Source organism: Protopterus annectens, chromosome 9.part0, assembly GCF_019279795.1.
Source record: "Protopterus annectens isolate FY-2018-M chromosome 9.part0, PAN1.0, whole genome shotgun sequence".
NCBI classification, from domain to species: domain Eukaryota; kingdom Metazoa; phylum Chordata; order Ceratodontiformes; family Protopteridae; genus Protopterus; species Protopterus annectens.
In genome coordinates this window covers 1298170377-1298189164 of record NC_056743.1, presented here as the reverse complement: position 1 = coordinate 1298189164, position 18788 = coordinate 1298170377, and the positions used below count along the sequence as shown (strand labels likewise).

At 34.7% G+C, this 18788-nt stretch overlaps 1 protein-coding gene across 12 annotated transcripts in view; it reads right to left on the bottom strand.

Moving 5' to 3' along the window:
• The window catches only part of CAMK2B (calcium/calmodulin dependent protein kinase II beta), a 3372251-nt gene that overhangs the window by 2386035 nt on the left and 967428 nt on the right, over nt 1-18788 (bottom strand). For all 12 annotated transcript variants that reach the window (XM_044084245.1, XM_044084244.1, XM_044084249.1 and 9 more), the window contains exon 5: nt 4296-4361. In XM_044084245.1, coding sequence (XP_043940180.1) covers nt 4296-4361 — 66 coding nt within the window. The remainder of the gene's footprint in view (nt 1-4295; nt 4362-18788) is intronic.

Here is an 18788-nt window from a genome sequence, read left to right as displayed (position 1 = left end):
CACAGGCTTGAATGAAGGTTATCCATGCTAAGAAGCATGGTACAGCCTGTGCTACTTTCCACAAGTATTGTCTGTTTTTATCTTATCTTTAGTCCTCTCTCAGATGTAAAAAACTTCATTGCTTTCAGAAAACATTATTTTGTAGCCATTGAAAGACAAGAGTATGCTGTTTTTATTACCCGTATCAGTTTATCTCCTTAAAAACATAAGAACCAGGCACACAGTTACCTTCAGCTACAAGCTTCTCATGTTGCACTGTGAACATTTATTTGCTAATTGAAAACTTTTCAACACATTTAATGTTCTTTTATTTACTTGCTTCTTTTTAAAACCTGTTGTTAGATCAAGCCAGTGACCTTAATCCAGTCATTCACCTATGCAACATTAAGAAAAAGCATATTAGTTTTACTTGTATCATGCTCTTTTGTTCAGGCTTTCTTCTCTCTTTACACTGCAGTGTCTAAATATTTTAAAACTATACAAGAAAAAAAAAAGAAAAAAGGGCACCTGTTACTTTAGTATCCCTATTACACAAAAAATTAGTGATTTTATTTACTTTATAACATGCAATATATGACATTAATGACATGAAGTAGGGCATATGCTTTGGAGTCCCCTACAGGTTTAACAAAATCAAAAAGTCCAATACTTCCAAGTTTTCTTATTCCGCCATATTTCACAAATGTGATTGATGCCTTGTAATCTCACAGTTATTCATTCATTTCCCAGTTGCTGGTTTTCTTCCTGTTGCTCTCCATCTCGCAGCTGCAGTCTCTGGATCATTTCCAACTTGCTCCTTGGCTCTTCTAGTCAACTCCTGTGCTTTTTTCTGTCTCTCAAGCATTTTGCTTTGGAACACTGGAAAATGTTTCACTGCTATTGTCACTCCATGAGGTTTAGTATCAGAAGAATAAGAAGCAGAGTCCCCTTATTTGTGATAGTTCACTTCTTACTGAACAACCTTTAGTATTTCTTAGCACATTCTGCATCAAAAAATGACTGACCTTCCAGGAAAAAATATTCCTGCTTTTCATAAGATCATAGGTTACTAGGCTAATGGTTCTAAAGTCTTTGTAAGCCCATCCATTCATGCCCCAATTTTCCCAATTATTAATACCCATGGCCAACAACAGTTTTGGTATATGCCTGTGCCTTAGCACATCTACAAACTGCTCATGCCCATAAGAGCCACAGGCACCAAGCCAGGGGTGAATTTGCGATTTCCCATGCATTGGTCAAAATTACATTTCAATACGCTTAAGGAAGAGCTCTGTTTCACATGAATAGGGAGTTTGTTCCAGAGGAGGAGTAATCTCGGAGACACATATCTGTACCTCCAACCTGATATGATTAGGTCACAGACAAAGTTTAGATCCTTAGATTGTGTAATTCTAATGCTGTTTTAGAAAGGTGTAGCATATCCTTTATGGCTAGACAGGAGAATGCCTTGCAGGTTAGCCCATCAGTAGTCTGTAGGAGACAGAGTACAGGGACAGGGCTTTGAGGCAGTGTGCACAGTGCATATTATTTACTTTGTATTCTTTTAGTGAGAAACCTCTGTTGCCGCTCCAGCTATTACAAATGCCTGGTCATTCCAAAGGGTGCACTGTATTCGAATGACATAATTCTATTATTCTCGACATTCCCTGATTGATAGACTTACTGCACACCAGGCAGAAGAGTAATCATTTTCCACAAAGACTCTACTGCCTCCAATGTTTAGCACTTTGTCCTTCTGCCACAGTTTTGTCAGAATCCACTCTTTCTGATGGTAGGATTACATCTTTACTATTAGGGGAATATTGGCTGCTTTCTCATAGCCAGGTATGGCACACACACATTACTTACCCTTCAATTAACAACTACTGCTGTGAAATACCAGTCTAGTTGCTTATTTGTGCCTTTATAAAATCAGTACAGTCTGTTCCTTCTAGTTCCTCTGCTACAGCAGAAAATCTCAGATTTTCCCTATGTGTTCTGTCCTTCTACCATTTTTTGAAACATCTCTTCTTTAGCAGTCTCATACTCAGCTAGCCTTTTCTTCATTTTGACCTATGATTTGTAAATTTTGTTCAGCTTATTTAAAGCTTCTTCCATTTTTTCAGCCTTCTGTTATTTGAGCTGATATACTCCCTTCAGTGTTTTGTTTATTTTAATCAGCTTTGAGCACATTTGACTTATTTTTTTCCTCTAGATTACTGGAAGTCATGTCTTGCGCCAAAGCTCGAGCTTGAACTGCTTTCTGCTGAACAGCAGCAGGATTCTTCCCAGCCAGTGTTTTCTCCTCATCTTTTCTGATTGATTTTCTTTCAGGTTCTCTATTTTCTTTCTTTGCTGGCATCCAGGCAGTGCACTTTCTAGCCAGTAACTGAAATTTACCAAAAAAGACAAATTCACTGGCTCTCTTTTCCAAGTTTCTGTTTTCACACTTGGAGAGCTGACATTAAGCTGTTACTCAATGTGCGGCCATCTTGGAAGTCCCCATAGCTATAATTTTTTGCCAGCAAAAGAAAATGTAGGTTGAAGATTCAGACAGTAAAACTAAGAACTCTTGCTAAACCAGTTACTTTTAAAACAATATAAAAGTGTGAAAATAGGCAAAAGTATCCAGAATGACTATGACAAACTATGCCAACACACAAAAATAAACAGATAAATTTGTGGCTGCTCTGGTCTTTGTATGATACTCAAACTGATGCGATATAAAGAACTGTTCTCAGAAGAGATGGGCCTAGCAGACATCACTCAGAAACCTGTGGAATAATGCTTTTGTTTGGATTAAGTGACTGCAATACCAGTAATAGCAAATTATTAGGTTACTTCTGAAGAACTAGATTCCTGGAAAGGATAAATATGAACCAAAACTTAGTTAAATGGCCATTATAATGTGAATAATATAGTGAAATACGCTGACAGCTCTTCACTTCTAACTAAAGTAGTTACATCTCATCTCCTTGTTTCACATGGAGCTCAAGCTAATGATGACAAAAATAAAAAGCAAAGTTGCTACCTGGCTGCTTCCCCAAGTCATTTTCCTGAGCCTTTGAAAAAACTTTGCCTCCCAGGGCTCAGTGATTATTGCATAATTTGTAAGTTTAGAAAAGCTGCACCACATATCACATGTACTGAGAAAGATACTAATCTCTCTTTTCTACACCTTATGAAGAAAAGAGATTCCCAGGCAGAGTACTGCCCTTCATTGTATTTTGTTTGCCTTCTGAAAAAAGTGTGAAGTCCTTAATATGTTATGAATCAAGCAGCATTTATAAACATAATGAATATCTGAACAGAGTTTGTGCTACTGGTATCAACCTTTAAGAAAACTGTGATCCTACAGCCAAAGCACAAAAGAGCTCTTCAAAAATCCATCCCCATCCTGATAAAAGTGAGCAGTGGTTACGGGTGCAAGACAGCTGAATGGACACACGTCAAAAAGTACCTCTAGCATTGTGCAGTGACAAAGACAAGCTCAAATTAACAGCTGTAAATCAGCTACTTCTTTCAGTCTCTCACACTGTCTCACTGCTGCTCTTTCTTCACAAACTCCTACAGAGGTGGCTTCAAGACATTAAAGCAATGGCTATAATTCAGACCTTCATTTAAACAGTAGTAAAAAGGCATATTATGTTTTTAAATAACCATACCACATTAACAATCTGAGGAACACTGGACAATGTAAGAATACTGACATGTCAACATTGTGAGAGTTTAAGCAAATAAAAGGAGACCTGGGCTAACTCAGTCTTAGGTGGATACTACAATAAATAAAAATTGCTAGTATGTTAAATGGTTCAACACTTATCTCCATTTCTCCATTAAGAGTGCCTTATTGCCACTTCTGGCTACTGAGGCATGAAAATTTGTTCAGCAATGAGTGACAGAGCTAGGCATCTAAGATAGGGGAATAGACAAAGCTAAGATTTACTGTGCTCAATTTCCTCTCCAAAACATTCACCATACTCTGTTCAAAAATGTATGTACTGCAGGTTTACAATAAGATTTGCCCTCTCCATACTGACCAGAACACAAAATTTACTCTATATCACACACAGAGAAAGGCAACTAAACTGCCAGAATGTTGTTCAGCTCAACTTTGTCACCACCTATCCAGTACATTCCTGGACATACCAATCCCACAATGGCACTTAATTCATGTGAGAGACACAACACCCTGTTACTGCTTAAAGGGTTAATTTGGGGTACAGTTAAGTGTCTTGATATGTTCTGCATAACAGTTAGAGGATAAAACAGTGCAGCAGAATTCACTTGTCAAAATTTAGTAGTTTAAAACTCACCTGGCATCAGCTTCACTATAATATTCCCTGGCTACAATGTCTTCAAAAAGTTCTCCACCAGTAACTCTGAAAAATAAGTAGAAATGTTAGGACCAATTAGTAAGAATGTGTTCAAACAGAAACAAATATGTTGTATGGGTCTAGTCAACAAAATGTTTTCTGAACAGCTCTACAGTTGCAGTGTTACCTATATGAAGGGTATATAGTACAACTGTGTAAAAACAGTAGATGCTCAAATAGAGTAAGTGCTTCTGTCCTTTCAAATTCACTGGGCATCTCTTCACAGCTGAAATGGGATGTATCCTGCCAAAGATACCATATATCTGACCAGTATGAAAAAAATTAGGTGGTTCTTCCTCTATTGCTGCATGTCTAAATTTAGACCTAAGCAGGAGAACTATGGTCTGGTACACAAGTGACATATGAGTGTGAAAATCCTCAGTGCATTCTTGCCTCAGAACATCAAGATTTACTATACAGAAAAGACTCAGGCAGGAGTCAGAGTGGGAAGAAAAGGAAAAACGGGATTCCACCATGGCCAAGGGGAAAAAAAAGAAAAAAAACAATGTACTGGTAGGAGGGTGTAAATGCTGCATCATTGCTCTATTCTAGCATCTACTGTAATGCTAAGTTCTTATATAACATATAAAAATCACTTGCAGATCACTAAAGCCAATAACTCTGCAGGTGAAGCACTATTCTCTTGCACCATAGTCAAATTATGGAACTCCCTCCCACCCACAATTACCTCTGTACCATCATGCACCCACTTCAAAACTTTACTAAAAGCGCACCTAAAAACATGCTGGCTATGGCCTTGCAACTCCCAGTCTAAAATCACCCACCCTATCCAACCACTACCTTTCTTTCCACTCCACTAACTACCTTGATTATAGCAAGCTCAGATGCTCATAAGCCTAGTACTTATTATACAGCAAGAACTTCTTATTGTAACATTTGTTAATGTCTGTTATGTACTTCACAGATAAAGATTCTAGTCGTCTACTGATGTGCTATGTTCTTCATCTGTAAATATGTTGTAAGTAATTGCTATGTTATATTGTTAATCGCTATGTAATCCAATGTAACTACTGTCTGTTTATTTTAACTGTGGAGCTTTTCTCCTGGTCAACAAATGTAAATAAATAAATACATAAATAACTCTTTTTTTCATCATTAGATCACTGCTGCAGTAACACCAAAATAATGTCACAATTCACAAAGCTTTTATATATACTGGAAGTGGGTAAGAAATACAGAACTAAAAAAAAATAAAAAATTAACAAATGAAGTATGGATTTTGCAAATCCTGCTATGTCTCTGGGAAAGGCATCAATCTTGTAATGATTTGATAAAAATGTGAATAGCACACCAAGTAGCTGCCTCTAGCATGGATTTGGAATCAAGCCTTGTAAAAAGTCTCCATAAGAAGTTCCAGTACTTGGAGAATGATCTTTGACATTACCATGAAGGGATTTACCATGGAGGTAATGACAGCATGAACTAAGGGATACCCCTCTAGAAATTATTTATGTGGATACTGGAAAACCTTGTGTTTTTTTTACTATAACAGGAAATGAACAACTGATGAGATTTTCACATTTACATAGTTTTGTCCCAATAAAATCTTAGTTGCCTGTGGACATCTAGCAAATGAAGAAAAGTTTCACCTTTATTTTGAGGGTTAGGAAAATGCAGGAATGTGCATAGATTGGTTCGAAGACATTTCAGTGACCACCACAGGCATAAAGAAAGGGTTAGCTCTAAGGGACACACTGTCCTTGTAAAATCCAGAAAACATGCAGTGGACATTAGGGCTTAAAACTCAGAGACCCTTTCAGCAGAGGTTACAGCAACAAGAACTGTTTTACCTAATATTTTAAAGCAGAAGAAGATGGTTCAAATGGTGGCAAAAATAATGCTTCAAGCACAACTCAGGTCCCATAGATTTCCTGGAGAGCTTAATGTGCAGGATGTCTTTTAGAAACTGCATTAGAAACTGCATGACCTCAAAACATGAAGAAACAGATAGAGTCACTAGAAGACGAGCTGAAATGGCTGACAAACGTACTTTAATGGAAGTGTGCACCAGACCCAAATTGAGGAGCTCACAAACAGTGGAGGATAGAAGGCATCTTTGCCCGATTGGGATCCAAACCTCTTTTGGCACCAAAAAGACATTCTTTTCCAATTAGGTATATATGATATTCTAGGTACAAGTTGTCTAGCTTCAGAATAAATGTGCCTAACAAAAAGATAAAGTTTAGCATACATACCATTGAGACAATCAGAGTCTTCAGGTTTGGGTGAATGAGACAGCTCTTGTGCTGTGTAATCAAATCCTGTGGGATAATATGTGGAGATTGCCCCTGGCTAACTGTAAAGTAATGGAAAACTAATGTTGTCTGGGCCAAAATGGAGTCACTAAGAGGAATTTGGGATCATCCTTTTGAATTTTCAGGATGACGTTTTAAATAATAAGAGAGGGAAAGGCACACAGAAACTTCCTTTTCCAAGTGAAGGCAAAGGAGTCTGTTGCTCAGGCTTCCTACCAAGGGTTTCTGGTACAAAATGTTCTGAATTAACAGGTGGATGTGAAGAGCTCTATCTCTGAAGTACTACAGTGATGGACATCTGTTGGGAGTTCACCCTGTTCATCATCCTTTTTTCCGGTCTGGCTCTGATATGATTAGGAAATTTGCCAAACTGTTCTGTTTTGATGGAATGTAAACTTCTTGGAGAAAAAGTCAGTGATGAATAGGAATGTCCCAAGCCATCACTGCTAGTTTACTCACAGGACAAGATTTTATTGCCTGTCAGAACCTTAAGAGTTCCCAGAGAACACAGTTGATAGAGAGACTGGGCAGCCAGGATAAATGCTTTCATTTCTTTTTTGTTTATATACAGTCTTTGAACCTTGATATCTCCTGAACAAGCCAAAATAGCAACATTCGCCTTTTATTTTTTTTTTCACCTATGAAGGGACATCTGTAGCAGGAACTTTGGAGGACATAGTGTCTCACACTGCAGCCTTCAGATGTTTGTTTTCTAAGTAAATACTCAGCATGCATGACGTGCACTATATCTGCTTTAACACAGAAATCATTGTTACTGATTCAAATACTGCTGGTTATGTAAATTGGATTTAGATGGGACAAAGCTCATTTAAGGTAAAAAGTGCTCATCTATATGTCTTTCAATAAAGCTTTGATTTCTAAACAAGTTATAATTGCTTGATTACTCTGAAGTCTCGACTGAGCTTGTCCACAGTGCATGGTCCTTTTTTTCCTGATTTTATAGGATTCTCAGCCAGCAGCTTTGGTGCTCAAGTACCAATTTTCCCTGTGTTCTATGCATCTATGTGCATGCATGCTTACAGACTCTGCTCTTTGACAAACTAAAACATTGCTATCAGGCGTTCACCTACACCTCTGTGAAGGCCATTGATGACAGAGTTATGTTGACTTCAGATGGCATGTCTACATCATAAAACTCAAACAGGGGCCACCAGGAATAATTAAATATTGCTGCATTTGTACATACACAGAACATGAACTGTTCTTATAAAAATCCAAGAACAATTTTTCTGTAATGTTACAGATATTATATAAATAACTGCCAGTCAAATATAGATGTGGCAGCAGTACATATTTATTGTACTGCTCCTCTGTAAGTATTACTGGTGCTGGCAAGTAGACTCTATTAAACTAACACTAATGACAAGGTCTATAACCTGTATTTCTTCTGACTTATCTACCTTTACACACAAGAACAGGTAACAAAAGTAACTGTTGATCTTGCTGTGCAAATGGACTGCCACTAAAATGGGTCAGCATAGACTTGTCCACTAACCTGGTCAGCATAAAAACAAAGCACAAGATATAAGGAAGGCAGGGTACAGTAGGGAAAACGTACCCACCTACAAACAGCTTCCTATCTTCAAGCGGGAAGAAAGTTATGGATTGCCTGCACCATGATGCAGAGGGATAAAGCCCTGACTACAGCCCAGGCAACCTTGACAGGATTAGCGGCTTGACATCTGCTGAATGAAGTTAGGACCTGGGGCACTCTGATGGTCAGCTGTGAAAACCAAAAAAGACTTGGAAAAAAGAATAAAACTTAGGGCATTCATGACTGAAACTCTGCATGGAATCCAGAATTCACATCACCAAGCCATTCAGGGCTGAGCAGACAATTGATGTGATCTGCCAGAAATACCACATATTTCACATTTCTCCTTTCTCCTGGAAACCAAGAGAGGAAAATAGCTTGCTCAGTCAGGATTAAATGAGCATTCAGTATAAAACAAATAAATAAATTGTCCATCTTGTATACTGAGAGGAGAAAGGTTTGCTCATTTAGAAGTAATGAGCTTTCAGTGCTGCACTAAAATAGCATACATGACACATGCTTGGCTGTGCCCTTGGTTTCGAAATTAAAACATTGTATAAAATACCATAGGAAATAAGGAACTTTGGCTAGTCTATAAATGCTTTACTTTTTATGTTTTGAAATCCACTAATCTATGAATGATTTACGTTTTTATATTCTGAAACCCAACTAGTCTATGAATGTTTCATAAGTTTTAAGCTGTCAGAACTGCAAACAGTATAGTAGACTAGCTGTAGATGAAGAAACTGAACAGCGCTACAAGAAGTAAATGAAACAGCAGCAACAATAACAATTATAGGCTTCAAGGCAGAGAAAGAGCAAACGTCTCAACAGTAGGCTAATGCTAAATTTACTTTATTGAAGCAAAGGCATAACAGAGCACTGCACAGCTGATGTTGTTTGTTTTACTGTTGTGCAGTAAAGTATAGAGCTGTCTAACATTAAACAGTTGTTAGGGTAGTGTACAACATACTGCTAAAGAGATGAGAGTTTATTCATGAAATATTAAAGTTTACTACATCAAAGAGAATGGGTTATTTCATCTTAACATGTATATGCTACCAGAATAAGATTCTCTTCAGAACTGCTGCATTAGGAAACCCAGCTCAACATCTATACGTAGCATTAATCATTCAGGATGACCACAGTACCTTTAGCAAACCACATCTCTCAGTCCCCCTAGTTCACAAACTGCAACTATCATACAATTAGTTACCATATAAAATCTGTAAGTAACTGTAAGCGCTAAACCAGATATCACAGCATCACACAGTATGCCACATACAGTAATGACAATGTTACCCATATCAGTCAGACTAATACTGAATGACTGATTATACTGCACAATCAGGATCACTAAATTAAATCCACTCATCTGTAGCTCACCCTCACACTCAAGGGCTAACTACACCTTTAACATGAACAGCTAGTACTTCACTTCCATAGCATGGCCTTTGCAGCGCAAAGTATTACAAGTCTCATCTTTACTAAAACCTTATTCTCAGCACTGCATCTTATAAAAGAACATATCTCTCATTAAAAACATAGTCTGTATCATGAGCCAACACCTACACTCCCTAATGCTTACATGCTTTTACATCCTTAAAGCAAATATATTCCTTCTTAGCTCTCCCATAAAATAAAAAAAAGAAAACAATCACAAAAGTGCCAAAAAATAAACAGGAAAAGTTTGCATTTCTCAGACACTTGATCATTATTATAATAGGAGACGTAGAACCAAAATTTGGCTCACCCACCCCACAGGATATCCCCTAAATCCAAAACATAAAATAGAATAAAGTTTTTTTTCCATAATAAATCTGTATTGTTATATTATTTTCAAACACAAGTAAGATCAAAAATAACATATATTCACAAATCAAACATTAACTAATATCACTAATAACCACACTCTATGTACAATATTTACAAGAATGCTTCCATGTAATACATTTAAATATAAAAAAGCATAAGAGTAAATGCAAGTAATAGACAGTTGATTACTAAATTCTCTCCACACACAAATAATTATTAATATTTCCAAGTTGAAAATACTATGCTAGTATAATATTAAAAATCTGTTCCCAAATTTTTGGATTATTAACATTTTTATTTTGTGGGTTTAATAGTAATTTATGAGCCAATATATGTTTTGTTGCTAGAACTCTAAAGTTCTGCCATGAAGTTTTAGATGGGTCTAACCAATATGAAGCTATATAAAGCTTCATTAATGGAAAAATATTAATATACATAATAATTTGTGATTTAGGGATCTCTTTCGGGGGAATATGCAGAATCATAAATTTCCATGATAACGTTGTACTTTGGTAACCCACCTTCTGAAATTGACTCTTAAGGGAATTCCAAAGTTTGAAAATACATTTACAACTCCAGAACATATGAAGAAGATCAGCTGGTTGCTTCTTACAATATGGACAAGTTGGTGAATTTTTGGGATTAAATTTATGCAGGGTAAGGCGTGTATAATATGCATTGTTCCAAATCATCAACTGGGTATATATTAATTTTTGAAGAGAAGTAGATTTGATGGTCAAGTCAATTGCTTTTAACATATTACTTCTATCTGTCAGTAAAATCTTTTCTTCCCAGAAGTTTGATAACAAAATTTTATCATGAAATTGAAATTCTTTAATTAATTGATTTGCTGTCGTGATATATTTAAGATCGTGTTGGAGAGCTTGCCACAACAAAGAGCATCTATTAATAGCCTCTTCTTCCGGTTTAAAACTTTTAAAATAGCTTATAGTGAGTTCTCTAGTTTGTCTCAGAATAACCAGATACTTTTTAGGTAAGTTAAGTTCTTGTCTTATTTGGTTGGCCGAACTGTCAAGATGTTTATATATATCAATCAGAGTTAGATTAACTATCAATGGAAACTTGTTGAGATCAATTAGTTGATTATTCAATTTTAAATTAGGATTCTTATGAAAGGGTTGAAAAACCATCATATGTTGAACCAAATCTAATGAATGAAATAAGTTATGTAAAGAAAATATGTTCATTTTGATGTGTTCAATAATCCCATAGAATTTCAACGTATCCTTACCTAAAAAAAGTATTGCTTTAGGATTGATATTTAACTTTAGAATATATTTATAATTCAGAACTACCCAAAGTGGTGTCCACTTAGTATTATTTATATCATAATTGGCAATTCTTAAAATTCTATTAGAATTTACAATTAAATAATACATTTCAAAATTAGGTAATTCCAGTCCTCCTCTATTTTTTGGGGTCATTAATTTATCATAAGATATCCTGGTTTTCTTTGGTTCCCAAATGAATTTAGCCAATTCTTTATGAATCTTTTAAAAAAACGTCTTCGAAAGTAATAAATTGCTGACCTAAAAATATACAATAATCATGGTAATATGTTCATTTTGATAATTGAAACTTTTGCTAACATTGGCAGTCGTAAATTTTTCCATCTCCCAAAATCCGAAATTATTTGTTCCCAGATTGCTTTAATATTATTATTGTAAAAGTCTTTATTATCTGTAGAGAACTCAATACCTAGATAGTTAATATTTTCTTTAAATGATACCTGTCCCACTAAGGGCAATAACAAAAAGGGTTTAGGTGTCTTTAAAGGGAAGATATTGGTTTTTTTCAAGTTAATTTTATAATTAGAGACTTTTGAGAACTCATTAACAGCCTTCAATAATTTTTCAGTATCTGATAATGGAGATGCACAATAAATGCTAAGATAGTCAGCAAAAGCTGCCATTAATATTTTAGTTCTATAAATTATTGGGACATTATGATAAAAATTTGTTTAATATATAAAAACAATGGTTCAAGATAGATATTAAATAATAAAGGAGACAAAGGGCAACCTTGGCGTGTTCCATTCTTAATCTGTGTTCTTTTAGAGAAGTTTTTATTAATATACAATGTAGTATAGGGATTACTATATAATATTTGTAACATTTGGACAAACTCATGTGATATATTAAAATACGGTAAAAGATCAAACAAGAAATTTGTATCAACCCTATCAAAGGCTTTCTGGGCATCAATTATAAGGGCATAAATATTTAAATTATTTTGCTTAGCATGCTCTAACATAGAAAGTAATGTGAGTGTATTATCACTGGTTTGTCTACCTGCCATAAAACCAGTCTGTTCTTTGGAAATTATATGAATCATGATTCTCTTCAGTCTAGATGCTATAATAGAGGTTAGAATTTTCATGTCTACATTTATTAATGATATCGGTCTATAATTATCCGGATTTTGAGGATCTGAATTGGCTTTATGTATAAAAATAGTTTTTGAGGCGTTAAGATGTGGATCATTAATTTTATTCCTAATTATGTAGTTAAACACAACTGAAAGTATCTTACCGAAAATATCTGCAAACTTTTTATAAAATTCCACTGTCAAGCCATCAGGACCTGGTGATTTATGTGATTTCATATGCTGAATTACATATACTATTTCTTCTTCAGATATCGGTTTAACCAAGTCATTTTGAATGTCCTTTCCTATTGTTGGAAACTTAATTGAATGTAGAAATTGTTCATAATTCCTGTTAGGGGTCATATCCTTTTGTCCAGCATAAATATTAGTGTATATTTTCTCAAAGATATTAAGAACATCCTCAGTTTTAGAATATATTTTATTATTAAATTGTATTTCCGAAATCTGCACGGTTGGTTTCGTTTGATTAATGGTCCTAGCTAACGCTCTTGATGGTGTTTGAACATGATTGGCATACCTCACTAACGTCTTGTATTCTTGAAATGTTAATCTACTATTCTGAAGTAAAAAGAGATCCTTTTGACATTTAATCAGTTCCTTCTCTGTTTGCTCACGAAAATCCCTAATCAGTTCTCGATCAAGTAATTTAATTTTTATTTCTAAAGTTTGAATATCTTTGTTTAATATATTTTTATAATAAGATGCTTTTTGCAAAAGTGTCCCTCTTATTTGAGCTTTAACTGTTGCCCATTCAATATCTGGGGCAAATTGTTGTTTCCCTAAACCAATCAATAAATCTTTCAGGTACTTTGTAATTTCCAGTATTATATCCTCCTTATTCAATAAATTTGGATCAAGAGACCATTTATAACCTCTTTGTCTCAAAGTATCCTTTACCCCCTTAGTAAAACTCAACGAAATTTTAGAATGGTCTGATAATATAACGGGCATGTACAATAACTGTAGGTTCTAGATTGATCAATACTCTTGATATGAGGAAGAAATCAATTCTGGACCACATTTTGTGACATGGGGAATAAAAGGTAAAATTGCTTGTACTATTATCGTTATTCAGATAGTGAAATGGATCATATAATTGAAAGTCTTCTTTAAGATCATTCAGTGCTAATACAGCATGCTTGTTAAATGCTCTTTGTGACAAGATCTATCCAACTTCGGATTCTGGTAGGTATTCCAATCACCTCCAACAATTACATAATATCTATCAAATTGTGTTAAAATTGAATATAGTGATGCTATGAATAATTGTTGATCATTACAGGGAGCATATATATTTAAAAGTAAAATAGGTTTATCAAATAAGGTAGACGAAAGAATAACATAGCATCACAGTCCATTTTTATCTGTATTAGAATCTAATATATTTTCCTTGTATTGATCTTTAATAATTATGGCTACCCCAGCACTATTTGACTTACCTTCAGATACTACTACTTCTCTAATCCATTTCTTTTTTTTTAACATCACCCCATTGATCATTCATTAAATGCATTTCTTGGAGTAGGATAAACCACGCCTTAGCCTACAACAATACATGTAACACCAGTTTCCTCTTCTTCATGCTCTGGAGCCCTTTAACATTCCATAAATCTACTTCCCACATTTCAAAGATTCACTGTAAAATGAAAGTTTTGGAGAGAGAGCATAGAAAAAACAAAAAACAGTAAATTCAAAACCATACATAATCTGGAAGCAATCCTTATATCCCGTCCTCAACCAGTGCATACCCACTCTAACCCCGGACCAGGAGATGTATAGGTCCTGTATAATATAGAATGACAAAGGGTTTAAAAGAAAAAGCAGATATAAAAACACCACAATGTAAAATTTCACACATGTATCACAATTAAGACCTATAAAACCTAACTTCACTATGACAAAGCCTAAACTAAACATTCCCTAACAAACACTGCCATAAACTACATCTCTTTGGTTAATTACTATTTAAAGAAATCAAATTAAAAATGTAACAATACAGTACATGTAAAAAGAATAAAGTAAAAAAAAAAATAATGCACTTTTAGTAGTTGGATTAGCTATCTATACATAAACCAGATGCATTAAAAAAGAGAAAAAAAATACATACTAATATATAACCCTATATTAAAGCAAATAGACAGCAAATTGTTAATATCCTTTGTTATACATTCACCTTATACTAGTTTCATAATAAAGCAAGCTTCTAACTAAATAAAATAATAAAAAATAACACAAAGCATTAAAAACTATGCTGACAGGTTAAATAAACATTGCTAAATCCCTGCACCCTCTCTAAATAATATAACTACAAAATGTTGACTAAAAGTTAATAAATGAATTTCCTAACAAGTTCCTATGTACTTAAATTAGTATAGAACAGTCTTATTTAATGTTAAATAAACAAGAGAGTGTTTAAAACAGCTCTCTTCGGTTTTCCAAACCAGGAAGTCCTGTGAAATGCTCGAGATGGGGGACCGCTTTTGCAGATGGACTCCCGGAAGTGCCACAATGAAATATGCACCCTTGGCAGCATTTTAAGCACTTTCTGACTTCCTCCTTGTCAAAAACAGATCTTAGAAGCCATAAAATGTCAGGAAACAAGTGCAGGAGATCAAGATAAGGAAAATCAAACAGTTTTATTACTCAGGAAAAGGCCTAAAGCTTCACAAATGCAAACAAAAGATTACCCAGTCCTTGAAGCACAGTAAACAATGAATCTAGTCTCATTAAAATGCCAGTCCCAGCAAAAGTTCAATTCAAGTCTCTGATGCAGGTAAAGTCTTGAAAATTTTAAGAAACAGATTTCTTGCCTCATTTTTGGTGGAAACAGAATGTTTAACTCCATCCACTGTAAATATAAGCATATTAGGATATTTCATTTGAAACTTAATTTGTTTATCAATAAGAAATTTGCAGTAAGGAGACAGAGACTGTCTAGCCTGTCTGATTTGTATAGGTAAATCCTGTGTCAGAGATATTTTATTGTTTTTCCACATAACATAGCCTCCACCTTGTTTTGCAGTAATAAGTATTCTATTTACATCTTGATAATTAAGCAGTTTAACATACACAGTTCTAGGAAAATTAGAAGCTTGTACCTCTCTCAAAGCTCTGTGTGCTCTTTCCACGATGATTTGTTTCACACTATCTGAATCATTTAAAAGCACTGCAAATATTTGTAGTATGGATGGAATTAGTTCATTATACTGAATGGATTCAGGAATCCCTCTGACAATGATATTGTTTCTCCTGGATCTTGCTTCTAGGTCTGTAAGCTTACTTTGTATAGCCTGTATATCCACATCATGCAGATTAGTTTTTTTTTCCAGTAAAACTAATTTGTCCTCAGTATCAGAAATTCGAGCCTCCATGTTATCCATTCTTTCCAGCAACTGAGTACATGAAATTCCAAATGATTGTATTTGACAAGTCAGTTCTTTTAAAGCTTCTTGTATAGGCAGAAGTGCAGTTTTGATATCCTCCATGTTTAAAGCTTGATCAGCTTTAGTTTTAGTCCGTAGTTTCTGTTGTTCCTGTGCTTTAGTAATTTTTTGTCGTTTAGTAGTCACATCTTTTTCTGGTGATTGCAATTTCGATAATTTTGTTTTAGTCGTAGTTATATCCATGCTTTTGTCTTCTTTTGCCATCTTATTGGAACACAAAAAGTTGCAATATAAAAAGCACACGGTTCCTTTGTGCATTCCTCTCTGCAGAGCTAGCTAATCTGTTGTAATCCAGTGAAATATATTCCTTTTTTCCGGTTTTTCTTCTTAATCCAGGATAAATAAGTGCAGATAGAATACGTTTATCGAAGTTTTGATGTTAAAAGCTTTATAGTATCCACTCAGGGTTTTGATTTCCTCAGGTTAAATGTAGAGCTGCAGTTCAGCAGTATTCACAGAACAGCAGCCATCTTTGAATAAAAAAATATAGAATAAAGTTTGACTTCACGTTCAAAGCATCCATAACAAATCTATACTTCTAGAACCCTAGTGTTCAAAAGTACCTTTTCAGAATCAGAACAGCCAACGTTTAACTCAAGGATCTAGAAGGGAAAATAAAACAAATGTGGGAAGATTTCTGAAGTACATTAGAATATTTTGTAGCAGGAATTCATACAGAATGCACACTTTATTCCTAAAATACAATAATTAGGCTACACTGAACAGAAATTATATTTCATGGGAACATGTGTATTAAATTGAAAGCTTTGAGACATATCCAATAATTGTGTCAAATCATACCTCTATTAAAAAAAAAGATAAAAAGATGCAGGGCAATGATGCAAAAATGAGACAGTGGAGGCTTTCCTACTTATTTGTTAAAAAGAAAGGAATGGAAAGTGGAAATGATTTGAGAGTTATTGGGGAAAACAGGAATTTCTTCAAAACAGATAACCAGAGACTGGGATAAAATAAAAAATGGAGTTTAAAATATGGTATAAATAAGAAAGAACAATACGAGAAAGAAGTAATAGAAATTATTTAGAAGAGATGACAAAGGTAAAGTACTACAGAAGAAGAATCTCACAGAACAAGAAAAGGAACAAATGTAAAGTACTGAAGGGAAAATAAGGAAGTATATGGTTATATTATGCATGAGTTTGGAAAGTTTACTGTTAAACTAGCTTTAGCTAACAATTTTAGAGTGCAAAATATTTGAGCATAATCACTCAGGCAACAGAAAATAGAAAGAGTTGAAACCAAACTTAAGAAGCTTATGACAAAAAAACTAACCATAGATCCTATAAAGACATCAGAGATGTTTCAGAAATATTATGAAATTTGTATAAAGCACACAGACTGGGAACAAGAAAAGGCACAAATGAAGATAATTGAGGAAGACAATTATGCCAATGTTAGAAGAAGACGAGGCTCATCAATTAATAGTTAAGATAGGAAGAGATACATTGGTGGTGTATAATTAAGCAAAATGGAAGTCTCTAGGAACTGATAGGATTCATGTGAAAATATGGACATTAGGAGGTAAGAAAGTGGTAAAGATCTGAAAGGTTTTGTTAAGCAATAGTTTAAAAGGGATAAGCATCTTGAAAGAACACTGTGGTGAGTGTACTACGCAAACAGGATAAAGACCCTTTAGATCTGGCTTCATATAGACACATTTTAATATCAAACCTTGACTGTATGTTTATGTCAATACCAACTAAGAGAATGGAAAAGGTGCCACCAACAATGATAACGATGGATCAGAGTGGTTTTGTTGTGGGGAAGCAAACATTTGAAAACATTAATAAAGCAGTGATGATCTAGGGGGAAACAGTGAAAAATACACCATTATTGTTTGTGGGTCTCAAGGCAAAAAAACTCCCAAAGGAATCAGTGTGTGAATTTTTTTGAGAAAGGCAATATTAGCTTTTGTGCTCTTGATAGACTAATATGGTTAATAAGATGGATATGTGAAGGATCAGAGACAGGAATTAAACTGAGAAGATTCTTCTCTGACAAACGGTATATGAACAGAGGGATCAAGAAGGGATGCCCTCTTTTACCAATATTATTTGCTTTAGCGGTAAGAGTCTGTGGCAGAGAAAACAACAGACTACAAATTCAGGGATGTAACTGGCATGGTAATAAAGGAACGTTACCTTTATTTACAGATATTATTTTGCATTTGATAAAGCGAGAAAAGGACAGTGCAATGTTGTGGAATATTTTGAAATAGATTCAAAAGGGAGATAAAACAGAATGTACAAGTAACTATGTTGTCACACATGAATTGAGCCAGCAAATAAGATGAAGTATTTAGGTGCATGGATTAAAAAAGATTCTGTTATGAAAGCTATGGATATGTGGAAAGAAATTAAACAAAGGATTATACAAATCTTGAGAAACTGGAAGGTCTTAATTGTGGACATGGATACTAAAACAGAAACAGTGAAAATGTGTTTTATTGTCTTGTATACAAGTCAATGGTATTTTAGCAATCAGAGAAGTTGATGATGATGATGATTAATAAAGTCTTGAAGGAATATATTTGGGAGGGGAAGAGGACAAGTTGGGAGGGGGTTAGAGAGAGCTAAAGAGAGACTACGATTTTGGATGCAAGCCCTTAATAAGAATAACATAACTGATACAGAATATTATATTCATAGAGTAGCCATAAGTATTCTAAGAACTAAGCCAGCATGGGAACAGACAAGGGAAATTGAATCAACATGGGTGTATGCAAGGAGAGGTACAGAAAACAGGCAACAGTGAACTGAAATTTACTATAAGAAATTAAATGAGTCAAGGCATTGAGAATAAATAACACAGCCTGGAAAGGTAGCATTGGGGAATGAGGTTAAGCAAAAGTTTGGAATGCAGGTTAAATAATGCATTCCCTTTCAGGGATTGATAACAGAGTAGTGGTAAAAAG